The 20,292-nt window shown below is 45.2% G+C and overlaps 1 protein-coding gene across 6 annotated transcripts in view; it reads left to right on the top strand.

The window, feature by feature from the left end:
* LOC121582180 (nipped-B-like protein) overlaps positions 1 to 20,092 on the top strand; it is a 48,008-nt gene extending 27,916 nt beyond the window's left edge. For 4 of the 6 annotated variants that reach the window (XM_045225193.1, XM_045225196.1, XM_045225192.1 and 1 more), the window contains 37 exons: positions 13 to 1,317; positions 1,658 to 1,837; positions 1,996 to 2,187; positions 3,743 to 3,814; positions 3,906 to 3,995; positions 4,207 to 4,307; positions 4,412 to 4,498; positions 4,608 to 4,839; positions 5,133 to 5,284; positions 5,390 to 5,470; positions 5,842 to 5,942; positions 6,104 to 6,236; positions 6,344 to 6,426; positions 6,561 to 6,693; positions 9,159 to 9,302; positions 9,410 to 9,496; positions 9,593 to 9,816; positions 10,128 to 10,230; positions 10,334 to 10,432; positions 10,533 to 10,679; positions 11,259 to 11,393; positions 11,521 to 11,619; positions 11,739 to 11,792; positions 12,082 to 12,190; positions 12,346 to 12,482; positions 12,713 to 12,853; positions 12,966 to 13,214; positions 13,317 to 13,407; positions 13,576 to 13,749; positions 14,029 to 14,219; positions 14,387 to 14,494; positions 14,625 to 14,825; positions 14,962 to 15,108; positions 15,288 to 15,628; positions 15,813 to 15,987; positions 17,128 to 17,346; positions 19,016 to 20,092. In XM_045225193.1, coding sequence (XP_045081128.1) covers positions 13 to 1,317; positions 1,658 to 1,837; positions 1,996 to 2,187; positions 3,743 to 3,814; positions 3,906 to 3,995; positions 4,207 to 4,307; positions 4,412 to 4,498; positions 4,608 to 4,839; positions 5,133 to 5,284; positions 5,390 to 5,470; positions 5,842 to 5,942; positions 6,104 to 6,236; positions 6,344 to 6,426; positions 6,561 to 6,693; positions 9,159 to 9,302; positions 9,410 to 9,496; positions 9,593 to 9,816; positions 10,128 to 10,230; positions 10,334 to 10,432; positions 10,533 to 10,679; positions 11,259 to 11,393; positions 11,521 to 11,619; positions 11,739 to 11,792; positions 12,082 to 12,190; positions 12,346 to 12,482; positions 12,713 to 12,853; positions 12,966 to 13,214; positions 13,317 to 13,407; positions 13,576 to 13,749; positions 14,029 to 14,219; positions 14,387 to 14,494; positions 14,625 to 14,825; positions 14,962 to 15,108; positions 15,288 to 15,628; positions 15,813 to 15,987; positions 17,128 to 17,346; positions 19,016 to 19,378 — 6,680 coding nt within the window. In that variant the 3' untranslated portion in view covers positions 19,379 to 20,092. The remainder of the gene's footprint in view (positions 1 to 12; positions 1,318 to 1,657; positions 1,838 to 1,995; positions 2,188 to 3,742; positions 3,815 to 3,905; positions 3,996 to 4,206; positions 4,308 to 4,411; positions 4,499 to 4,607; positions 4,840 to 5,132; positions 5,285 to 5,389; positions 5,471 to 5,841; positions 5,943 to 6,103; positions 6,237 to 6,343; positions 6,427 to 6,560; positions 6,694 to 9,158; positions 9,303 to 9,409; positions 9,497 to 9,592; positions 9,817 to 10,127; positions 10,231 to 10,333; positions 10,433 to 10,532; positions 10,680 to 11,258; positions 11,394 to 11,520; positions 11,620 to 11,738; positions 11,793 to 12,081; positions 12,191 to 12,345; positions 12,483 to 12,712; positions 12,854 to 12,965; positions 13,215 to 13,316; positions 13,408 to 13,575; positions 13,750 to 14,028; positions 14,220 to 14,386; positions 14,495 to 14,624; positions 14,826 to 14,961; positions 15,109 to 15,287; positions 15,629 to 15,812; positions 15,988 to 17,127; positions 17,347 to 19,015) is intronic. The other 2 variants (XM_045225197.1, XM_045225194.1) reach the window with 1 other exon arrangement.
* Positions 20,093 to 20,292: the final 200 nt, after the last annotated feature.

The following is a 20,292-nucleotide window of genomic DNA, read 5'->3' as shown; positions in this document are numbered from 1 at the left end:
TCCTCATTGCAGACAAGCCACTGAAGAAGCGGAAGCAGGACTCGTATCCTCAAGAGCCTGGTGCTGGAGGTACAGCGGGGGCAACTCAGCCTGGCGTGGGAGGGGGCAATGCTGGCAGCAAGTTGGCACCCCAGGAGGCAAGTGCAGCCAGTAATGGTGCCAGCCGGCCAGCCCTAATGGTCAGCATCGACCTGCAGCAAGCAGGCAGAGCTGACGGGCAGCCAGAGGTGAACATGGGCACCCCCACCCCAGCCCTGGAGGCCCGGCGCTGGCCCGAGGAACGCCTGGGTCCAGAGGACGGCTCCGACTCCACTGGAGTCCTGCGGCTAAAGTCCAAGACGGACGGAGAGACACTACAGACTGCAGACGGCCGGCCAGAGGTCATCAAGCAGCGGGCCGACACCTCCAAGAAGCTGGGCGCCGACGGCCGACCAGAGACCCCTAAACACAAGCACGAAAACAGAAGAGACTCGTCCAAACACAGACAAGACGGCAAACCTGACAATGGCAAGGCCCGCCCTGACAGCAGGATGCCTGACACTCCACGACAACGGCACGAGGGACTCACAGACTCTGGTCACAGGGAAGACAGGTCCCGGGACAGCGACCCATCCCGCATCCGCAGGCCAGAGACCCCCAGCAAGTCCAGCAGGGGGGAACACGACTCCAAACACGGACGGGACAGAGACAGGGAGCGGGCAGATAAAGACAGGGAGAGGAAACACAGGACAGAGTCAGGGGAACCACGGGACCGACGGTCTCCAGAGCAGCGCTCCAGACCAGAGAGCCCGAGGGTTAAGCAGGAGGGCCGAGGGGGGGTGGACCCCAGTGGGCGCCAGAGGACTGACCGGCCATGCCCCAACCTCAAATCCCCTAATAAAGAGGAGAGGAGGAGCGGGGAGGAGAGGAGGAGTGGGGACGGTAGCAGGAACCGACAGGACTCCAAGCAGCAACAGCAGCCTGCTGAAAGCAAACCGGAGTTCCCTGCCTACCTGCTGGGGGGCGTAAAGTCTGGAGGCTTTAAGAACTTTGTGATTCCCAAGATGAAGCGGGATAAGGATGGGCATGTGTTGGCAGCTGAGATGAGGAAGCCTGGGTCTGGTCTGGGGCATGTAATGGAGGGCTGGAGCGAGCCCCGGGTCAAGCTGGAGCGACTGGGGCTGGTAGAGGAGATGAAGACAGGAGCCAAACCTGTTGTGGTGCTGCAGAAACTCAGCATCGACGAGGTGCAGAAAATCATCAGGGAAAGGGAGGACAGGAACGCACGCGGCTCCAAGTCCTCCAAGAGCAGACACTCTCATGAGAAGTCTGGGAAAGGTAAGAGACATCCTGCTGTCTGCTTGACAGACTGGGTCAGCTTATCGTGTGGGTGAAGTTAAGGTTTAACTATTGACATCATGTGTTTTTGACTTATTGATTTGAGAACTTTGAGAGTTCTAATGACTTTGCACATTGATCCACTAGCAGCACAGAATAACGTACTGTATTTCACTCCCCTTGAAAGGATTCTGATTTATTTGATTTGGTCATGAGGCCTTGCTAATGATCCTGAATACATGACACTATTAGTTTTAATTGTGGCACATAATATGTCATTGTTAGTGTTTTTAGCCCTTTCATACAAGGGCTAATAGATGACTGGGTGACCTCTCCTTAGGAGGTCTTGATGAATCAGTGTTGAAAGAACTACCTCCTCATCTCATTGCTGAGATAGAGTCCACAATGCCACTGTGTGAGAGAGTGAAGATGAACAAACGCAAGCGCAGCACTGTCAACGAGAAGCCCAAGTACGCCGAGGTCGACTCCGACGACTCAGACGACGACTCTGTGACGGAGTGTGAGTGTCACACATATTGCAGTTATTTTTTTTCCACAGCCATATCCAAAACTATGTTCATTCCAATCCCAGTAGTGCGGGCTAATGGTTGAGAACAGACCCCTGATGATTTAAAGCATCATCCTGTAACTTGTTGCTCCTTCTCTCTCTCCCTGAAGCTGCACGGAAGCGTCACAAGAAGGAGCGAGAAAAGACGTGGGAGCCTGATGAGCGGGAGATAAGAGGCTCAGGAGAGCACCGGCGGAGTAGTGGGGGCTTCCAGGAGCGGCGCAGGGGGTCTGGCAGGCGCTACCGAGAACACAGCCCAGAGGAATCAGACGAGGAATCCCCACCACCCAGCATGAGTGACCGTAAGTCTGGCACTGTCTTCGACTGACCATCCAGCATGGGCGTCAATGGTTATCTTTTCCACTGTCTGTAGAGTATAAACCAGCATTAGATACAGGGTAAAATGCAGAGGATGAGTAGTACAGATTTAAGATAATAATTTCATCACCCTTTTGTTGCTGAGCTTTGTGATTTACGTAAATTCACTGAAAACTCACACTAACACACTGTTATATTAACAGCATTGCACTTTTCACGTATCCTACTATTGACCAGCGATCAAGCAACATTACGAACTAAACATTCAAATACTGTTGCTGCATGATTATTTTGCTTTGACTATATACAGTGCTATGAAAAAGTATTTACCCCCTTTCTAATTTTCTCTACTTTTGCATATTTGTGATACTGAATGTTCTGATCTTCAACTAAAACCTAATATTAGATAAAGGGAACATAAGTGGACAAATAACACAACAATTACATATTTATTTCATAAACAAAGTTATGCAACACCCAATTCCCCTGTGTGAAAAAGTAATTGCCCCTTTACACTCAATAACTGGTTGTGCCACCTTTAGCTGCAATGACTCCAACCAAATGCTTCCTGTAGTTGTTGATCAGTCTCTCATGTCGCTGTGGAGGAATTTTGGCCCACTCTTCCATGCAGAGCTGCTTTAACTCAGTGACGTGTGGGTTTTCAAGCATGAACTGCTCGTTTCAAGTCCTGCCACAACATCTCAATTGGGATTAGGTCTGGACTTTGACTAGGCCATTCCAAAACTTCCAATTTGTTGCTTTTTAGCAATTTTCATGTAGACTTGATTGTGTGTTTTGGATCATTGTCTTGCGCTTCAGCTTCAGCTCACAGACGGATGGTCTGACATTCTCCTGTAGAATTATCTGATACAGAGCAGAATTCATGGTTCCTTCTATTAAGACAAGTCGTCCAGGTCCTGAGGCAGCAAAGCATCCCCAAACCATCGCACCACCACCACGCTTGACCTTTGGTATGATGTTCTTACTGTGGAATGCAGAGTTTGTTTTTGCCAGGCATTACTGGAACCATGTCGTCCAAAAAGTTATACTTTTGAATCATCTGTCCATAGAACGTTCCTCCAAGAGTCTTGATGATCATCCAGGTGCTTTTTGCCAAACTTGAGTCAACTTTTTGGACGAGATGGGTCCCATTATGCCTGGTGAAAACAAAACACATTCCACAGTAAGAACATCATACCAAAGGTCAAGCGTAGTGGTGGTGTGATGGTTTTGGGATGCTTTGCTGCCTACAGGAAGCATTTGGTTGGAGTCATTGCAGCTAACTTTGTTTATGAAATAAATATGTAATTGTTGTGTTATTTGTTCACTTATGTTCCCTTTATCTAATATTAGGTTTTGGTTGAAGATCTGATAACATTCAGTATCACAAATATGCAAAAGTAGAGAAAATTAGAAAGTGGGCAAATACTTTTTCATAGCACTGTAGGTCAAATGAAGATCTTTAAATCTGTAGTAATATTTCACTAGCTAAGTGTTGCTGTCCAATGTATTTTTCTAACATGTATCTATCCTGTCCAGTTGCCAGAAAGATGAAGAAGAAGGAGAAACAGAAGAAGAGGAAGGCATACGAGCCCAAGCTGACACCAGAAGGTCATTTCATCCTAACTTCAGTAATGTCTTTGTTGTGTGACTTTGGTCCCATAAACGCAGGTTACTCACTTTCTCTGTGTTTACTCAACAGAACTGATGGATTCCTCCACGTTCAAGAGGTTCTCAGCCAGTGTGGACAACATTCTGGAGAGCTTGGAGGACATTGACTTCAATGCCATGGGTATGCATTATTCATTATCTACTTTACAGGTGTTTTTTTATCCTCAGCGGTTTGAGTCAGTGTTTATAATACATTTCTACCAAGAATGGGAAAGAAACTTGTGATTGTTGGAATTATTTTCAAATGTAATTCGATTTCAGCCATAGTAATGTTCAGTGACAAATGACGGTGACAGAACTGCTTACTCTAACTCCACAACTCTTGTCAACAGATGATGATGAGATCCCACAGGAGCTTCTGCTGGGGAAACACCAGCTGAGTGAGCTGGGCAGCGAATCTGCTAAGATCAAGGCCATGGGCATCACCTTCAGGGTAAGAAAAGGGAACACTGGATGCAGGTTGATGTCAGTCTTTTTGGCAATCCTAAATGATAGAAGGTATTCTGCTATATATTTTCTTATCTGTCTCATCCAAAGCTTCCATCTGACAAGTTGGTGAAGGTCCTGAACATCCTGGAGAAGAACATTCAGGACGGTTCCAAGCTCTCCACACTGATGAACCATGTAAGTTGTCCTCTCATATGGTTTTCCAGACCCACATTATGTCTCCTCCTGGCTTTAAAAGCATGGAGAAGTTCCACTTGTCTGAATATCTTCTCTCTCTGTCCAACAGGACGCAGACGCAGAAGACGAGGAGCGGCTGTGGCGTGACCTCATCATGGAGCGCGTGACCAAGTCAGCTGACGCCTGTCTGACGGCCCTCAACATCATGACGTCGTCCCGCATGCCCAAGGCGGTGTACATTGAGGACGTGATTGAGAGGGTGCTGCAGTACACCAAGTTTCACCTGCAGAACACCCTCTACCCTCAGTATGACCCTGTCTACAGAGTGAACCCTCATGGAGGTCAGCACCCTAAACCCACCTTACTATCAAAAGCAATTGGCGCAAAGCCATAGCATAATGTGGCGAGAACAGGCCATATAAATGACCAGTCACAGTCTTGATACACTCTGTTCAAGACCAGAGAACCCAGAACATTTGAAAGATGGTTAAAGTAAAGAATAAACATAGTGTGATCCACTCTGAACAACTACCTGGGCCACTGTTATGCATTTTCCTGCCATGACTGACTGTGGAGAGGGTCTTTGCTCTCCATTCCTTGTTTTTCTCATTGTCTTTCCTCTCCCCCCCCCCAGGTGGCTTGCTGAGCTCCAGGGCTAAGAGAGCTAAAAGCTCCACACACAAACAGAGGGTGATCATCATGCTCTACAACAAGGTGTGTGACATCGTCAGCAACATCTCTGAGCTCCTGGAGATCCAGCTGTTGACTGACACCACCATCCTACAGGTGAGACGCCGCTCCTAGTGCTATCCCTGGGGTCACCTTTGACCTCTGACCTTTTCTGACCCCTGCTCACCTTGTGACTCATCTCTCCCTTTCTCCTTACCTGAGGTCTCCTCCATGGGCATCACTCCATTCTTTGTCGAGAGTGTCAGTGAGCTACAGCTGTGTGCCATCAAACTAGTTACTGCGGTAAGAATCCCTTTATTGTGCATCCATTACATACTGCCCTTATATAGCAGTGCCAGGGTTGCTGTTGATGTGGTGCTTCAAACCAGGTTTCCCATGGAGTCTGGATTTGCTCTAGAATATATTTCCTTTCATTGTGTATGTATTATGTATAGCAATGTCAGGGTAACTCTTATATTTATTTGTATTTATTAGGATCCCCATTAGCGGCTGCCAAGGCAGCAGCTACACTTCCTGGGGTCCAAACAGGATTAGAACAATTATGTCAAATAAAACAATTCATCATACAATACATTATTACTCTATTGTGACAAATGTACAATATAAAGTGTAGGTGACTCTGATGATGAGCCTTTTCTCCTGATCTCCCTCAGGTGTTCTCTCGCTATGAGAAGCACAGGCAGCTCATCCTGGAAGAGATCTTCACCTCTCTGGCCAGACTACCCACCAGCAAACGCAGCCTCAGGAACTTCAGGTAACTGCACCTATAGAGAACATGCACCACGAGAGACCAAGCAATGTCATAGTTTGAAAGTTAGGAAGTTGATCTTATTTTTCAAATACTTTTCTCTTTTCAGCATGTTTATCTGCTCAAATGAATTGTCTGTATTTCTTTGTCTATGTGTGCATCCCTAGGCTGAACAGCAGTGATAAGGATGGGGAGCCCATGTACATCCAGATGGTCACAGCTCTGGTGCTGCAGCTCATCCAGTGTGTGGTTCACCTCCCCAACAACAGGGACAGTCACGACGATGAGTACAATAAGAAGGTACATTAGAGATGCCATGTTCTACCTGGACTAGTGATGAATCCACAGAATTCTTGGCCAAAGACTTCCGTATTTTGTTTGTTCACTACCACTCTCTCTTTTCCCAGGTGGATCAAGATGTCCTGATCACTAACTCTTATGAGACGGCCATGAGAGCAGCTCAGAACTTCCTGTCTGTCTTCCTAAAGAAGTAAGATGATCTCTCTAAACAGCCTTTCATTCTCACAATCAAACTAGATTGTAACTGTTATTAGAAGATGGTGTAATATATCTGTTATGATACTGTAAGCTCTTTGATCAAACTTCCCTCTGTCTGTGTTTCAGGTGTGGCAGTAAGCAGGGAGAGGAGGACTACCGGCCTCTGTTTGAGAACTTTGTCCAGGACCTGCTGTCTACGGTGAACAAACCAGAGTGGCCAGCTTCAGAGCTTCTCCTCAGTCTGCTGGGCCGTCTACTGGTGAGTCCATCCGTCATAGAAACAAATAATTAGCTAAATCAATCAGTTATTGACTAGCAGTAGAGATAAAAGCACATAGGAATCCTCTGGTGTAGGGATGGGCACGGTTATCCGTGTGAGTAATCATACAAATAAGAAAATAATATAGGACTATTTTAACAATGAAAAGGCTTTGTCAAAATGTTATTAAATTGTCTGTGACATTGTTACATACAGTGGGGAAAAAAAGTATTTAGTCAGCCACCAATTGTGCAAGTTCTCCCACTTAAAAAGATAATAATAATAATATGCCATTTAGCAGACGCTTTTATCCAAAGCGACTTACAGTCATGCGTGCATACATTTCTTTTTTTGTGTATGGGTGGTCCCGGGGATCGAACCCACTACCTTGGCGTTACAAGCGCCGTGCTCTAGAGGCCTTATTATTATAAAAAGATGAGAGAGGCCTGTACTTTTCATCATAGGTACACGTCAACTATGACAGACAAATTGAGAAAAAAAAATCCAGAATATCACAATGTAGAATTTTTAATTAATTTATTTGCAAATTATGGTGGAAAATAAGTATTTGGTCACCTACAAACAAGCAAGATTTCTGGCTCTCACAGACCTGTAACTTCTTCTTTAAGAGGCTCCTCTGTCCTCCACTCGTTACCTGTATTAATGGCACCTGTTTGAACTTGTTATCAGTATAAAAGACACCTGTCCACAACCTCAAACAGTCACACTCCAAACTCCACTATGGCCAAGACCAAAGAGCTGTCAAAGGACACCAGAAACAAAATTGTAGACCTGCACCAGGCTGGGAAGACAGCATCTGCAATAGGTAAGCAGCTTGGTTAGAAGAAATCAACTGTGGGAGCAATTATTAGGAAATGTTAGACATACAAGACCACTGATAATCTCCCTCGATCTGGGGCTCCACTCAAGATCTCACCCCGTGGGGTCAAAATGATCACAAGAACGGTGAGCAAAAATCCCAGAACCACACGGGGGGACCTAGTAAATGACCTGCAGAGAGCTGGGACCAAAGTAACAAAGCCTACCATCAGTAACACACTACGCCGCCAGGGCTCAAATCCTGCAGTGCCAGACGTGCCCCCTGCTAAGCCAGTACATGTACAGGCCCGTCTGAAGTTTGCTAGAGTGCATTTGGATGATCCAGAAGAGGATTGGGAGAATGTCATATGGTCAGATGAAACCAAAATATAACTTTTTGGTAAAAACTCAACTCGTTGTGTTTGGAGGACAAAGAATGCTGAGTTGCATCCAAAGAACACCATACCTACTGTGAAGCATGGGGGTGGAAACATCATGCTTTGGGGCTGTTTTTCTGCAAAGGGACCAGGACGACTGATCCGTGTAAAGGAAAGACTGAATGGGGCCATGTATCGTGAGATTTTGAGTGAAAACCTCCTTCCATCAGCAAGGGCATTGAAGATGAAACGTGGCTGGGTCTTTCAGCATGACAATGATCCCAAACACACCGCCCGGGCAACGAAGGAGTGGCTTCGTAAGAATCATTTCAAGGTCCTGGAGTGGCCTAGCCAGTCTCCAGATCTCAACCCCATAGAAAATCTTTGGAGGGAGTTGAAAGTCTGTGTTGCCCAGCGACAGCCCCAAAACATCACTGCTCTAGAGGAGATCTGCATGGAGGAATGGGCCAAAATACCAGCAACAGTGTGTGAAAACCTTGTGAAGACTTACAGAAAACGTTTGACCTGTGTCATTGCCAACAAAGGGTATATAACAAAGTATTGAGAAACTTTTGTAATTGACCAAATACTTATTTTCCACCATAATTTGCAAATAAATTCATAAAAAATCCTACAATGTGATTTTCTGGATTTTTTTTTCTCATTTTGTCTGTCATAGTTGACGTGTACCTATGATGAAAATTACAGGCCTCTCTCATCTTTTTAAGTGGGAGAACATGCACAATTGGTGGCTGACTAAATACTTTTTTTCCCCACTGTACAAGGATATACAGTACCATGACATTTGAAATTCTTAATTTAATAAAACAAACTTTTTAAATGTATTTTTTATGACGTGCGCTACACAAAAAAGACATACCGGTAGCCTTCACGCGTGTAGCTGCTTGTTTTTGTCGGCCAATCAAAGCAGCAGAGGTTCCATGTGTATGTAGCAAGTGAAGTGAAGTGAGAGATCTCTAAGCAAAATTGTATACAAATGACGGAATAAAAAATGTGCTAAATGAGAAGGCGTGGGCTACAACGAACAACCAACAGGTAGGCTGTTGTTGAATCTGAATGGAGTTGTTGTTATTTGGGGAGTGCTGCGTATTATAGCCTCAATTAGCTAGCTAGCTACATCTCTACATTGATATTATTCGAATAGTTACATTCTTTCAAAAGCCCATCCCTACTATGGTGAGTTCTTTGCTGTTGTGGGAAAAAATAACAGCCTGAATGACACACTCTTCTCCCTATCCTCTGTTCCAGGTACACCAGTTCAGTAATAAGCAGACGGAGATGGCTCTGAGGGTGGCATCGCTGGACTACCTGGGCACGGTCGCTGCCCGCCTGCGTAAAGACGCAGTCACCAGCCAGATGGACCAGCGCTCCATTGACCGCATCCTCAGAGAGGTAAATGTTCAGTCAAACACAGAGCAATCTGAACACACATCACATTTAGTTTGACTATGACAATGCTCAACCTCATCCTCAATATTTTTGCTGTATTTCCAACCCAGACCCAAGGCAACGATGAGACCCAGCAGCTGCAGAAAGCCCTGTTGGACTACATGGATGAGAACGCAGAGACGGATCCATCTCTAGTTGTGAGTGTGTTTAATGCACATACTGTAGTAATAACTGCCAATTACTTACGGGTCAGATGAGAGGTGTAACTCTTGATTTCTGCTGCTACTCCTCAGTTTGCCAGGAAGTTCTACATAGCTCAGTGGTTCAGGGACACTTTGACAGAGACAGACAAGGCCATGAAGTCTCAGAACCAGCGAGGGGACGAGGACTCTTCTGAAGGCCAGCACCACGCCAAGGACATCGAGACCACCGGAGAGATCATGCAGAGAGCTGAGGCCCGCAAGAAGTATCTCCGCAACATCATCAAGACCGCGCCCTCGCAGTTCAGCACACTGAGGTAGGACTCAACCCACGCTGTCCCACTCAGTCAGTACACATCACAATGCTGTCATGGGGGCGGCAGGGTAGCCTAGCGGTTAAGAGTGTTGGGACAGTAACCAAAAGATTGCTGGTTCGAATCCCTGAGCCGACTAGGTGAGAAACCTGTTGATGTGCACTTGAGCAAGGCACTTAACTCTAATTGCTCCTATAAGTCGCTCTGGATAAGAGTTTCTGCTAAATGACTAAAATGTGAATGTGCCTCAACCTCAATGTTGGCCTGTGTCTCTTTTCTCAAATGTGTTCTTCTGTTCCTCTCTTCCCCCACAGGATGAACTCTGACACTGTGGACTATGACGACTCCTGCCTGATTGTCAGATATTTGGCCTCTATGAGGCCGTTCGCGCAGAGCTTCGATATTTATTTAACACAGGTAAGAGTGTGATTTGATTGAATTACTGCGTATGGTAAACTTGGTGCTCTGTGTATGGTTTGTAAAGAATGGATCCCTATTCCCTCTCGCTCCTCTCAAACAGATCCTGAGAGTGCTGGGGGAGAGTGCCATAGCTGTCAGAACTAAAGCCATGAAGTGTTTGTCAGAGGTGGTGGCTGTAGACCCCAGTATTCTAGCCAGGGTGAGTCTGCTCTACCCAACACTAAAACTGATCCACCTATATATACTCCGAGCCTGTTTGTCTGTACATAAGTGTCTCCTCACTCTTCTCCTCTCATCAGTTGGACATGCAGCGCGGGGTCCATGGTCGTCTGATGGACAACTCTACCAGTGTACGCGAGGCTGCAGTGGAGCTGCTGGGGCGCTTTGTGCTGAGCAGACCCCAGCTCACAGAGCAGTACTACGACATGCTGATCGAGAGGATACTGGTAACTAACACACACACACTAATAATACACACCTGAGCAAGCAGGCTATCACACATCTTTATGCACAGATACGGAGTCACAGCGTGACACCCTAAACACTGCTGTGAGTTACTCAAACAAGCTGTTAGAGAGGATAACATGCCTCAGAGCCCTTTCTATGGGCTGTAGGAAAATGAGAATGTATCAGCTCACACACAGTACTGAGAAATGGAACTGGGCAGATGACACTTGCCACCTCTAGCTGAGAGTTCATTCCAAGTGTAAAAGTTCACCTAAGGTAATATTATTTTCTCCACACTGCCACCCAGGGCTCTGCTGGAGAACTGCAGGCTTCTCAAATGTAAACAAAATGCAGATGAACAGCTATCATTTCTCCTCTACTCAACAAAAGTAACTCAGATTGTCGTTTTGTTAATATGATATGATTTATTCAATGTTACATTTATTTTGGATAATATATATTATGATCGCTTGTAAAGTAATTTCAGAAAATGTCGAGGTAGCCCTGGAGTGAAAATGTGTAAATATGGTGGATGTTGCATTCCCATCCGTACTCATTTACACCCCTCTTGTTTCTAGGACACGGGTATCAGTGTGAGGAAGAGGGTGATCAAGATCCTGAGAGACATCTGTCTGGAGCAACCCACATTCAACAAGATCACTGAGATGTGTGTCAAGATGATCCGCAGGGTCAATGACGAGGAGGGCATCAAGGTTTGTATATGTCTGCATCTGTAATAAATGTCTGAGTTTCATTTGTGAATGGATACTTCACAGGGCTGCAGAACGTTACCTGTCGTTTCTGTGCAAATTTCTAAGTTTGCTCCACTTTCTTCTTCAGAAACTTGTGAATGAGACCTTCCAGAAACTCTGGTTCACCCCTACACCCAATCACGATAAAGACGCCATGACCCGCAAGATCCTCAACATCACAGACGTGGTGAGTTCCAGGGCTCAAAGCTGAGCACAGAACTATCAAACTGACAAATAACTTTCCAATGTACATCTCAGTCGGCGTCACTGTATTTGAGTGTTGCCTGATGACATAATTTTCCCTAGGTGTCTGCATGCAAAGATACAGGTTATGACTGGTTTGAGCAGCTGCTTCAAAACGTGAGTATTTCCAGTTGTCTGAGTGTGTTACATGGTGGTAGTTGGCCTCGAGTCACATTCATAACTTTTTTTGCATTGGCTCAGGTTCATTGATGTCACATTTATTTGTAGTCGTGGAGAGTATTAAGCACAGCGGGAAGTTATGCTGTTTACTCCAGGTTGTCCTTGAAACGTCTACTGTGACTTGTTCATATCAGTTTTCTCTAATGAGAGCTGTTGCAAACGAGTTCCAGAAAGACTTATGTTGTGTGCCTCATCTCACAACCTCCCCCTTACTTACTGTGTTTAGCTGCTGAAGACGGAGGAAGATGCTTCCTATAAACCAGCCAGAAAGGCCTGCGTTCAGCTGGTGGACAATCTAGTGGAACACATCCTCAAATACGAAGAGTCTCTCGCTGGTATGGAGCTCCCTCACAGTTTAGATTGCAAGTCACCATTTAAACTGACACATCAATGTACTGTTGATTTAAGATATGATAAACTCTCATGGACTGTGAGAAAGAAAGTCCAGTTGAGACTGAAGGAAGGATCTGTGTTTCTGTTGGTGTTTCAGACATTGAGAACAAGGGGGTGAACTCTAATCGTCTGGTGTCCTGCATCACCACCTTATTCCTGTTCAGTAAGAATCGAGCCCAGCTGATGGTCAAACATGCCATGACCATGCAGCCTTACCTCACCACCAAATGCAACGTAAGGACCCACGCAAACCTTCTCTCCTCAATTTGTTGAAACATTGAGACCGGTGTAAGAAAGTTCAAGCAAAAAGTAGCCACTTGATTTTTACAAAGAGCTCTAGGGCCATCTAGTGGTTGGTCATTGTCAGTACAAGTTTTAAACAACAACATGACCAACAGGTCAAGTTTAGTCTCGCATTAGAAATCTCTCTGACTGTATCAATATGCATTTTATCTGGTTTCCAGACCCAGAGTGACTTCATGGTGATCTGTAACGTGGCCAAGATCCTGGAGCTGGTGATCCCTCTGATGGAGCACCCCTCTGAGACCTTCCTCACCACCATAGAGGAAGACCTGATGAAGCTCATCATCAAATACGGCATGACGGTACATCTCTAGTAAAGGCTACAGCTTGTAGCCAGGTTCAATACTAAAATAACCGTGAATTAACCAACCAAATGTGAAGGACCGGTTTTTAATCTGTACTCTTGTTTCTTAGGTTGTGCAACACTGTGTGAGCTGTCTTGGAGCTGTGGTGAACAGGGTCACTCACAACTACAAGTTTGTTTGGGCTTGTTTCAACCGTTACTATGGTGCCCTGACCAAGCTGAAGACCCAGCACTCAGAGGATTCCAACAACCCTGTTCTGGCTGCCAACAAACCAGCCTTGCTGCGCTCGCTGTTCACTGTGGGGGCGCTCTGTCGCCACTTTGACTTTGACCAGGAGGAGTTCAAGGGCCCCAGCAAGGTAGGGCCAGGAAATAGAAAGGAGATATGTTTGTATTGTTGGGGATGTTTAAAGACCTGAATACTTGATGTATTGTCAATCGCTGTTGCTTTTTCCCTTCAGGTTGTGATAAAGGACAAAGTGATGGAACTTCTGCTGTACTTCACCAAGCATGAAGATGAGGAAGTTCAGACCAAGGCCATCATTGGTCTAGGTAAAGCTAACCTTACTTCACCCTAGCACAGACCACTAGTTGTTCTAACAATGACACTTTTCAAACTTCTGTCATCCACCACCAATGGCTTTTGTTCCCCTGGCTCCTCAGTGCTTGTGCTGATATTCCTCCACTCTTACACCCCATCCCCCTCTCTCCGTTCTCCAGGCTTCCAGTTCATCCAGTACCCAGGGCTGATGTTCATGCAGGATGTCAAGAGTCTGTATAACGGCATCCTGTCGGACAGGAAGAGCTCTGTCAACCTGAAGATCCAGGTGCTGAAGAACCTGCAGACATACCTGCAGGAGGAGGATTCTCGCATGCAGGAGGCCGACCAACAGTGTGAGTCTCACCTCTGCGTCCATTCAATCTAATATATGCAATTTCCTTATCCAAAGTGACTTTCAAAATAGAGTGTCCTAGCAAAAGTTCATTTATTCACATCAATACAGGTAGAAGAGAACTCCACACAAGCACAGCAATATATTCAAGTGTTAGAATGAGGCTAAGAATATTGGATGCGTTAGTTAGGGCATGCCTCCATGATGTCTAGTGGCTAGTTTCCATACGGCTGAACCAGGCTCAGGGTTCCTAATCGTTCTTGTCTTTGTGCGTCTGCAGGGAAGAAGCTGTCGAAGCAGGAGGACCTGAAGGAGATGGGGGACATCTCGTCAGGCATGAGCAGCTCCATCATGCAGCTATACCTGAAGCAGGTGCTGGAGGCCTTCTTCCACACACAGTCCAACGTACGACACTTTGCCCTCAACGTCATCGCCCTGACGCTCAACCAGGGCCTCATCCATCCTGTGCAGGTACATGACACCTCAGAAACCCATACAGTATACAATTGGGCTACTCTTCTCAGACAAATCATTCTTAAACTCTGGCCATGTAAAAAATAAATGTGTGATTTAAAATGGAGGAAAGTATCACTGTTGGCAACAGTTTTGTACTGCTGTTGACCCATCTTCTTTTTCAGTGTGTGCCCTACCTGATTGCCATGGGAACGGACCCAGAGCCCACCATGAGGAACAAGGCTGACCAGCAGCTGGTGGAGATTGATAAGAAGTACACTGGCTTCATCCATGTGAGTGTTTCTGTCTGTGGGCTGGTCTCAGGGTAGGAATAGTGGCCTGGCCTCTCAACAGGCTGGTAGTGTAATCATCTACTGTATGTTATCAATGTATAATGTATTGTGTTTGGTTGTGTGTGTCCAGATGAAGGCCGTGGCAGGGATGAAAATGTCCTACCAGGTACAGCAGGCTATCTGGTCAGCTAAGGGTACGGTGATCCGTGGCTACCGGCAGGACGAGACCACCTCTGCCCTCTGCGCCCACCTCTTCTCTATGGTCCGATCCAACCGGCAGCACAGACGAGCCTTCCTGATCTCACTGCTCAACCTGTTTGATGACAGCTCGGTGAGTCCCTCCTTCCCCTAGATACACATTGAGAAGAATCCGTATTATAGCAGTATACATAGACAGAATGAACAGATAGACAAAATGATCCGTTTGGTGAAGGTAATGGTTGTTATTGTGACTTTTCCCCCTGCAGAAGATGGAGGTGAACATGCTCCTGTACATGGCAGACAACCTGGCCTGTTTCCCCTACCAGAGCCAGGAGGAGCCCCTGTTCATCATGCACCACATAGACATCACCCTGTCTGTGTCCGGCAGCAACCTGCTGCAGTCCTTTAAGGAGGTAGGTCATACACGCAAGATCACACGTAGCCACACGTGCACTGGTTTGTAAAAACACTACCTATAATGTGACTTTTAAAGACATACAAGCTATAGTGAGTTGTATATCTTATAATAATCCCCAACAATAGCTTTTGTTTGGTTGTGAATGACTGACTCACTCCTCTGTCCTCTCTGCAGTCCCTTCTCAAAGAGCCGAGGCGGCGGGAGAAGAAGCCGAAGGAGAGGAAGTACCACTCGGAGGAGGAGAACTCTGAGGAGGAGCGTCACAGCAGCCGCTCCAACAGCAGTGACGAGGACGATGAGGTGGTCCACAGGCCCAAGAAGCCCAAACACCGGGCCCATGCCCCCGTGGAGTCAGACTCTGACTCTGACCTGGAGATGGAGGACTTGGACAAGGTGATGCAACGTCTGCCTGACAACCCTATCCCTCTGCTGGACTTTGCCAATGCCTCACAGGGTATCCTTCTGCTGTTGGTTCTCAAGCAGCACCTAAAGAACCTCTATGGCTTCTCAGACAGGTACGTCAATGCCAGGAGGAACACAACTACATAACATCTCACCTTACTGCCTCACTGGAAGAGACCGAGCTTGGAAGATCACAATATGATACTGATATGTCTTCTGTCTTTTTATGTTGTCATGCCAATTTCTCCGTTAATGAAGAAATAACCTAAACTCAACCTCTTCATCCGCCCCCTGTAGTAAAATCCAGAAGTACTCTCCGACGGAATCGGCCAAGGTGTACGAGAAGGCTGTTAACAGGAAGAGTCACGTGCACTTCAGCCCACGCCAGACATTGGACTTCCTAACTTCTGACCTGGCCAACGTAGAACTGACCTACGACATCAAGAGGAGGATCGTCAAACAGTACCTAGATGTAAGAGATCACTCTGACCACATTTCCTTTTTTCTGAAAGTCTCTTGAGTTGTTTTGTTTTGGTGCTATAAAAGAAGTAATGGAGTTTAGGAAAATTGGGATTGGAATTTCAGTTTACTTCCTGAATTTACTGAATTGAAATGGAATTGAGCCAGATGGTGTTCCTTTTGTAGTTTGTAAAAGGTGTATGCAGTAAGACAGGGTTCCCCAACTGGTGGCCCGTGAGTGGTTTTATTTGGCCCACAAAGTTTTCTGAGCCCCACATTTTTTTCCTATTTTTTATTATTATTGTTGGACATATTTGACTGTAAAAACGGCTTCCCGAGTGGCGCAGTGGTCTAAGGCACTGCATCGCAGTGTTGCGGCGTCACTAAAGCCTGGGGTTCGATCCTAGGCTGTGTCACAATCGGCCGTGACCGGGAGTCCCATAGGGCGGCGCACAATTGGCCCAGCGTCGTCCGGGTTAGGGGAAGGTTTGGCCGGGGGGGCTTTACTTGGCTCATCGCGCTCTAGTGACTCCTTCTGGCGGGCAGGGCGCCTGCAGGCTGACTTCGGTGGTCAGTTTAACAGTGTTTCCTCCGACACATTGGTGCATCTGGATTCCGGGTTAAGCGAGCGGGTGTTAAGAAGCGCGGCTTGGCGGGTAATGTTTTGGAGGACGCAAGACTCGACCTTCACATCTCCCGAGCCCGTTGGGAAGTTGCGACGATGAAACAAGATCGTAATCATGAAATTGGGGAGAAAAGGGGGTATAAATTACAACAACAGAAAAGGGACTGTAAAAACACCAGGAAATCAGCTCCAAGTAATTTAAGAAATCTGTTCCCAAGTATTCCCACGCATAATAGAGAGACACGTGATCATATACAAATGTAAGCAAGGTTTTAAATTATTATGTTTTTGTCAAACATTATCTGTTTTGGGCTTCTTGCAGTCAATTTGCAAACATTATATCTGTTTTTTTGGGCTTCTTGCGGTCAATTTGCAGTCTACAAATTATTTGTCATTATGTTCCGGCCCTCCGACAATCAGCTCAAGAAAAAAAACAGCCTGCGGCTGAATCTAGTTGATGATCGAAGTAAGGCGAAGTAGCATTGTCTCTGAGCGCAGTAGACTGGTTAACATTCTTGTCTCTCTCAGTTCAAGTTACTGATGGAGCACTTGGACCCTGATGAAGAGGATGAGGAAGGTGAGGCGTCGGCCAGCGCCAACGCCAGAAACAAAGCCATCACTTCACTGCTGGGAGGGCCCAGCCACCAGGACCACAAGAACCACCACCAGGACCACAAGAACCACCACCAGGCTCCTATAGAGACGGACGATGACGACGAGAGCGACGGAGAAGAGCGAACCCCAGGGGTGAGCCCCAAGCAGCCTATTGCAGCTGTTATTGTCCCTGTTCAATTACTTTTTAGAAGACTGATGACTGCCATGTTGGCTACTGAAACCTACAGTGCCTTCAGAAAGTATTCATACTCCTTGACTTATTCCACATTTTGTTGTTACAGCCTGAATTCAAAATGGATTACATCCATTTTTTTCTCACCTATCTACACACAATTCCCCATAATGACAAAGTGAAAACATTTTTGCACATTTCTTGAAAATTAAATACAGATATCTAATTTACATAAGATTCAATACTTTGTAAAAGCACCTTTGGCAGTGATTACAGCTGTGAGTCTTTCTGGGTAAGTCTCTTAAGAGCTTTCCACACCTGGAGTGTGCAACATTTTCCCATTATTCTTTTCAAAATTCTTCATATTGTCAAATTGGTTGTTGATCATTGCTAGACAACCATTTTCAGGTCTTGCCATAGATTTTCAAGTAGATTTAAGTCAAAACTGTAACTCGGCCACTCAGAAATATAGACTATCTTCTTGGTAAGCAACTCCAGTGTAGATTTGACCTTGTGTTTTAGGTTATTGTCCTGCTGAAAGGTGAATTAATCTCCCAGTGTCTGGTGGAAAGCAGACTGAACCAGGTTTTCCTATAGGATTTTGCCTGTGCTTAGCTCCATTCCTTTTCTTTAGTATCCTGAAAAACTCCCCAGTCCTTAACGATTACAAGCATACCCATAACATGATGCCACCACTATGCTTCAAAATATGGAGAGTGGTACTCACTCAGTAATGTGTTGTATTGATTTGCCCCAAACATAATACTTTGTGTTCAGGACAAAAAGTTAATTGCTTTGCCAAATTTTTTGCAGTGTTACTTTAGTGCCTTGTTGCGAACAGGATGCATCTTTTGGAATATTTTTATTCTGTTCCTTCTTTTTACTCTGTCATTTAGGTTAGTATTGTGGAGAAACTACAATGTTGATCCATCCTCAGTTTTCTTCTATCACAGCATTAAACTCTGTAACACCATTGGCCTCATGGTGAGCGGTTTCCTTCCTGACTGGGTGTATTGATACACCATCCAAAGTGTAATTAATAACTTCACCATGGTCAAAGGGGTATTCAATGTGCATTTTATTTTATTTTTACCCATCTACCAATAGGTGCTCTTCTTTGCAAGGCATTGGAGAAAAAAAAACTCCCTGGTCTTTGTGGTTGAATCTGTGTTTGAAATTCACTGCTCGACTGAGGGACCTTACAGATAATTGTATGTGTGGGCTACAGAGATGAGGTAGTCATTCAAAAATGATGTTAAACACTACATGCAACTTATGTGATTTGTTAAGCTAATTTTTACTCCTGACCTTATGTAGGCTATCCATAACAAAGGGGTTGAATACTTACTGACTCAAGACATTAAAGCTTTACATTTTTCATGAATTTGTAAACATTTCACTTTGACATTATGGGGTATTGTGTGTGTGTGTAAGCCAGTGACAACACATCTCAATTTAATCAATTTTAAATTCAGGCTGTAACACAACAAAATGTGGAAATCGTCATGGGGTGAGAATACTTTCTGAAGGCACTGTATATGCTCTCACTGCCCTCGTGTGCAGTAGTTAGCTGGGTGTTGTAGTAAAGGGATGCTGTGTCTGTTGTAACACTGCTGTTTCTTTCCCCAGTCATCACGAAGATCCAGGAAGCACGGCGACTCTGCGGAGGCATCAGGTCACATGAACGAGACGTTAGGTTCCATGGACGTCATCGCCCTCTGCTGCCCCAAGTACAAGGACCGGCCACAGATCGCCCGCGTCATCCAGAAGACCAATACGGGCTACAGGGTGCACTGGATGGCTGGCTCCTACTCTGGAGTCTGGGCTGAGGCTAAGAAACGGGACGGACGCAAAACTGTGCCTTGGGTGGACACTATCAAGGAATCTGACATTATTTACAAGAAAATCGCCTTGACTAGTGCACACAAGCTGACGAACAGAGTGGTGCATACTTTACGGTCACTGTACTCAGCCAAGGACGGAACTTCCTAATCGACTATATGGTTACTCTCACAGACAAACTATTTGCAGCCAAACTCTTATTATGAGGAACCAACGTTTTTCAAATACAGAAAATACAAACATACTACAGACACGCAAAACATGAAACGTAAGCACGAGATAGAGAGCAAGTATTGTGAACTTTTGGTCTGTGATGAACATTTAATCTGGATCCAGGATATGTTTAAGTTAAACAGAAAAAACACAAGAAGGAAATGTTTGGAAAACATTGTGTGGGAGCTCCTTCGCTGTTGTGCAGCAACTCGGTTGTTTGATTTTCCCACTGTATCATAGTTTAACAACAAAAAAATGTTTATATCGCTGACAAATTCTGTTAAAAAAAATAAACAAAGTGAATGTTGAAAATTAGTCTGTTAATGTTCTTAATAAAGTGTTCTTGGAGTTTAACCTAGCACCGGATGGATTTCTTTAGTTTAGCTTAGTTTCCAGGGAAGCTATTTTTAAAACTTTTACATTTTACTTTGTTTTATTCCCTTTATTTGTTTACCCATGCTGTACAATGGAGTCTCTTGGATATAATTTATTCGGTTGAAAGCGAAGCATGCAGTATATGTGGCCTACATGCAGGGGAGTTTTTTGTAAATTTAGATTTTGATGTATTAGGTCACCCAAGAGAGCGAAAAGGAATCGCCAGCACTTCTGGCGGAGCAAATACTGCAATAAATTTTGTACTTCTCTTTGTTACTTGTCTCGTTTGCGTTTGAATTTATTTTATTTTTTTCATGGGGATGTTGCGCCACCATGCAGTATCTGTTGTCAACTTGTCATTTGTTTGTCATTTTTGTACTTTTTTTCCCTTCTGTTTTTGATTTAAGACGTGGAAGGTCCAGGATGATGGAAAGGGCGATAGTATTTTGTTTCCCTAGTAGTAGAATTGTAATATG

Source organism: Coregonus clupeaformis, chromosome 15 (genome assembly GCF_020615455.1).
Source record: "Coregonus clupeaformis isolate EN_2021a chromosome 15, ASM2061545v1, whole genome shotgun sequence".
NCBI classification, from domain to species: Eukaryota; Metazoa; Chordata; class Actinopteri; order Salmoniformes; family Salmonidae; genus Coregonus; species Coregonus clupeaformis.
The sequence above is the reverse complement of the archived record's forward strand: the minus strand, read 5'-3'. Positions and strand labels throughout refer to the sequence as shown.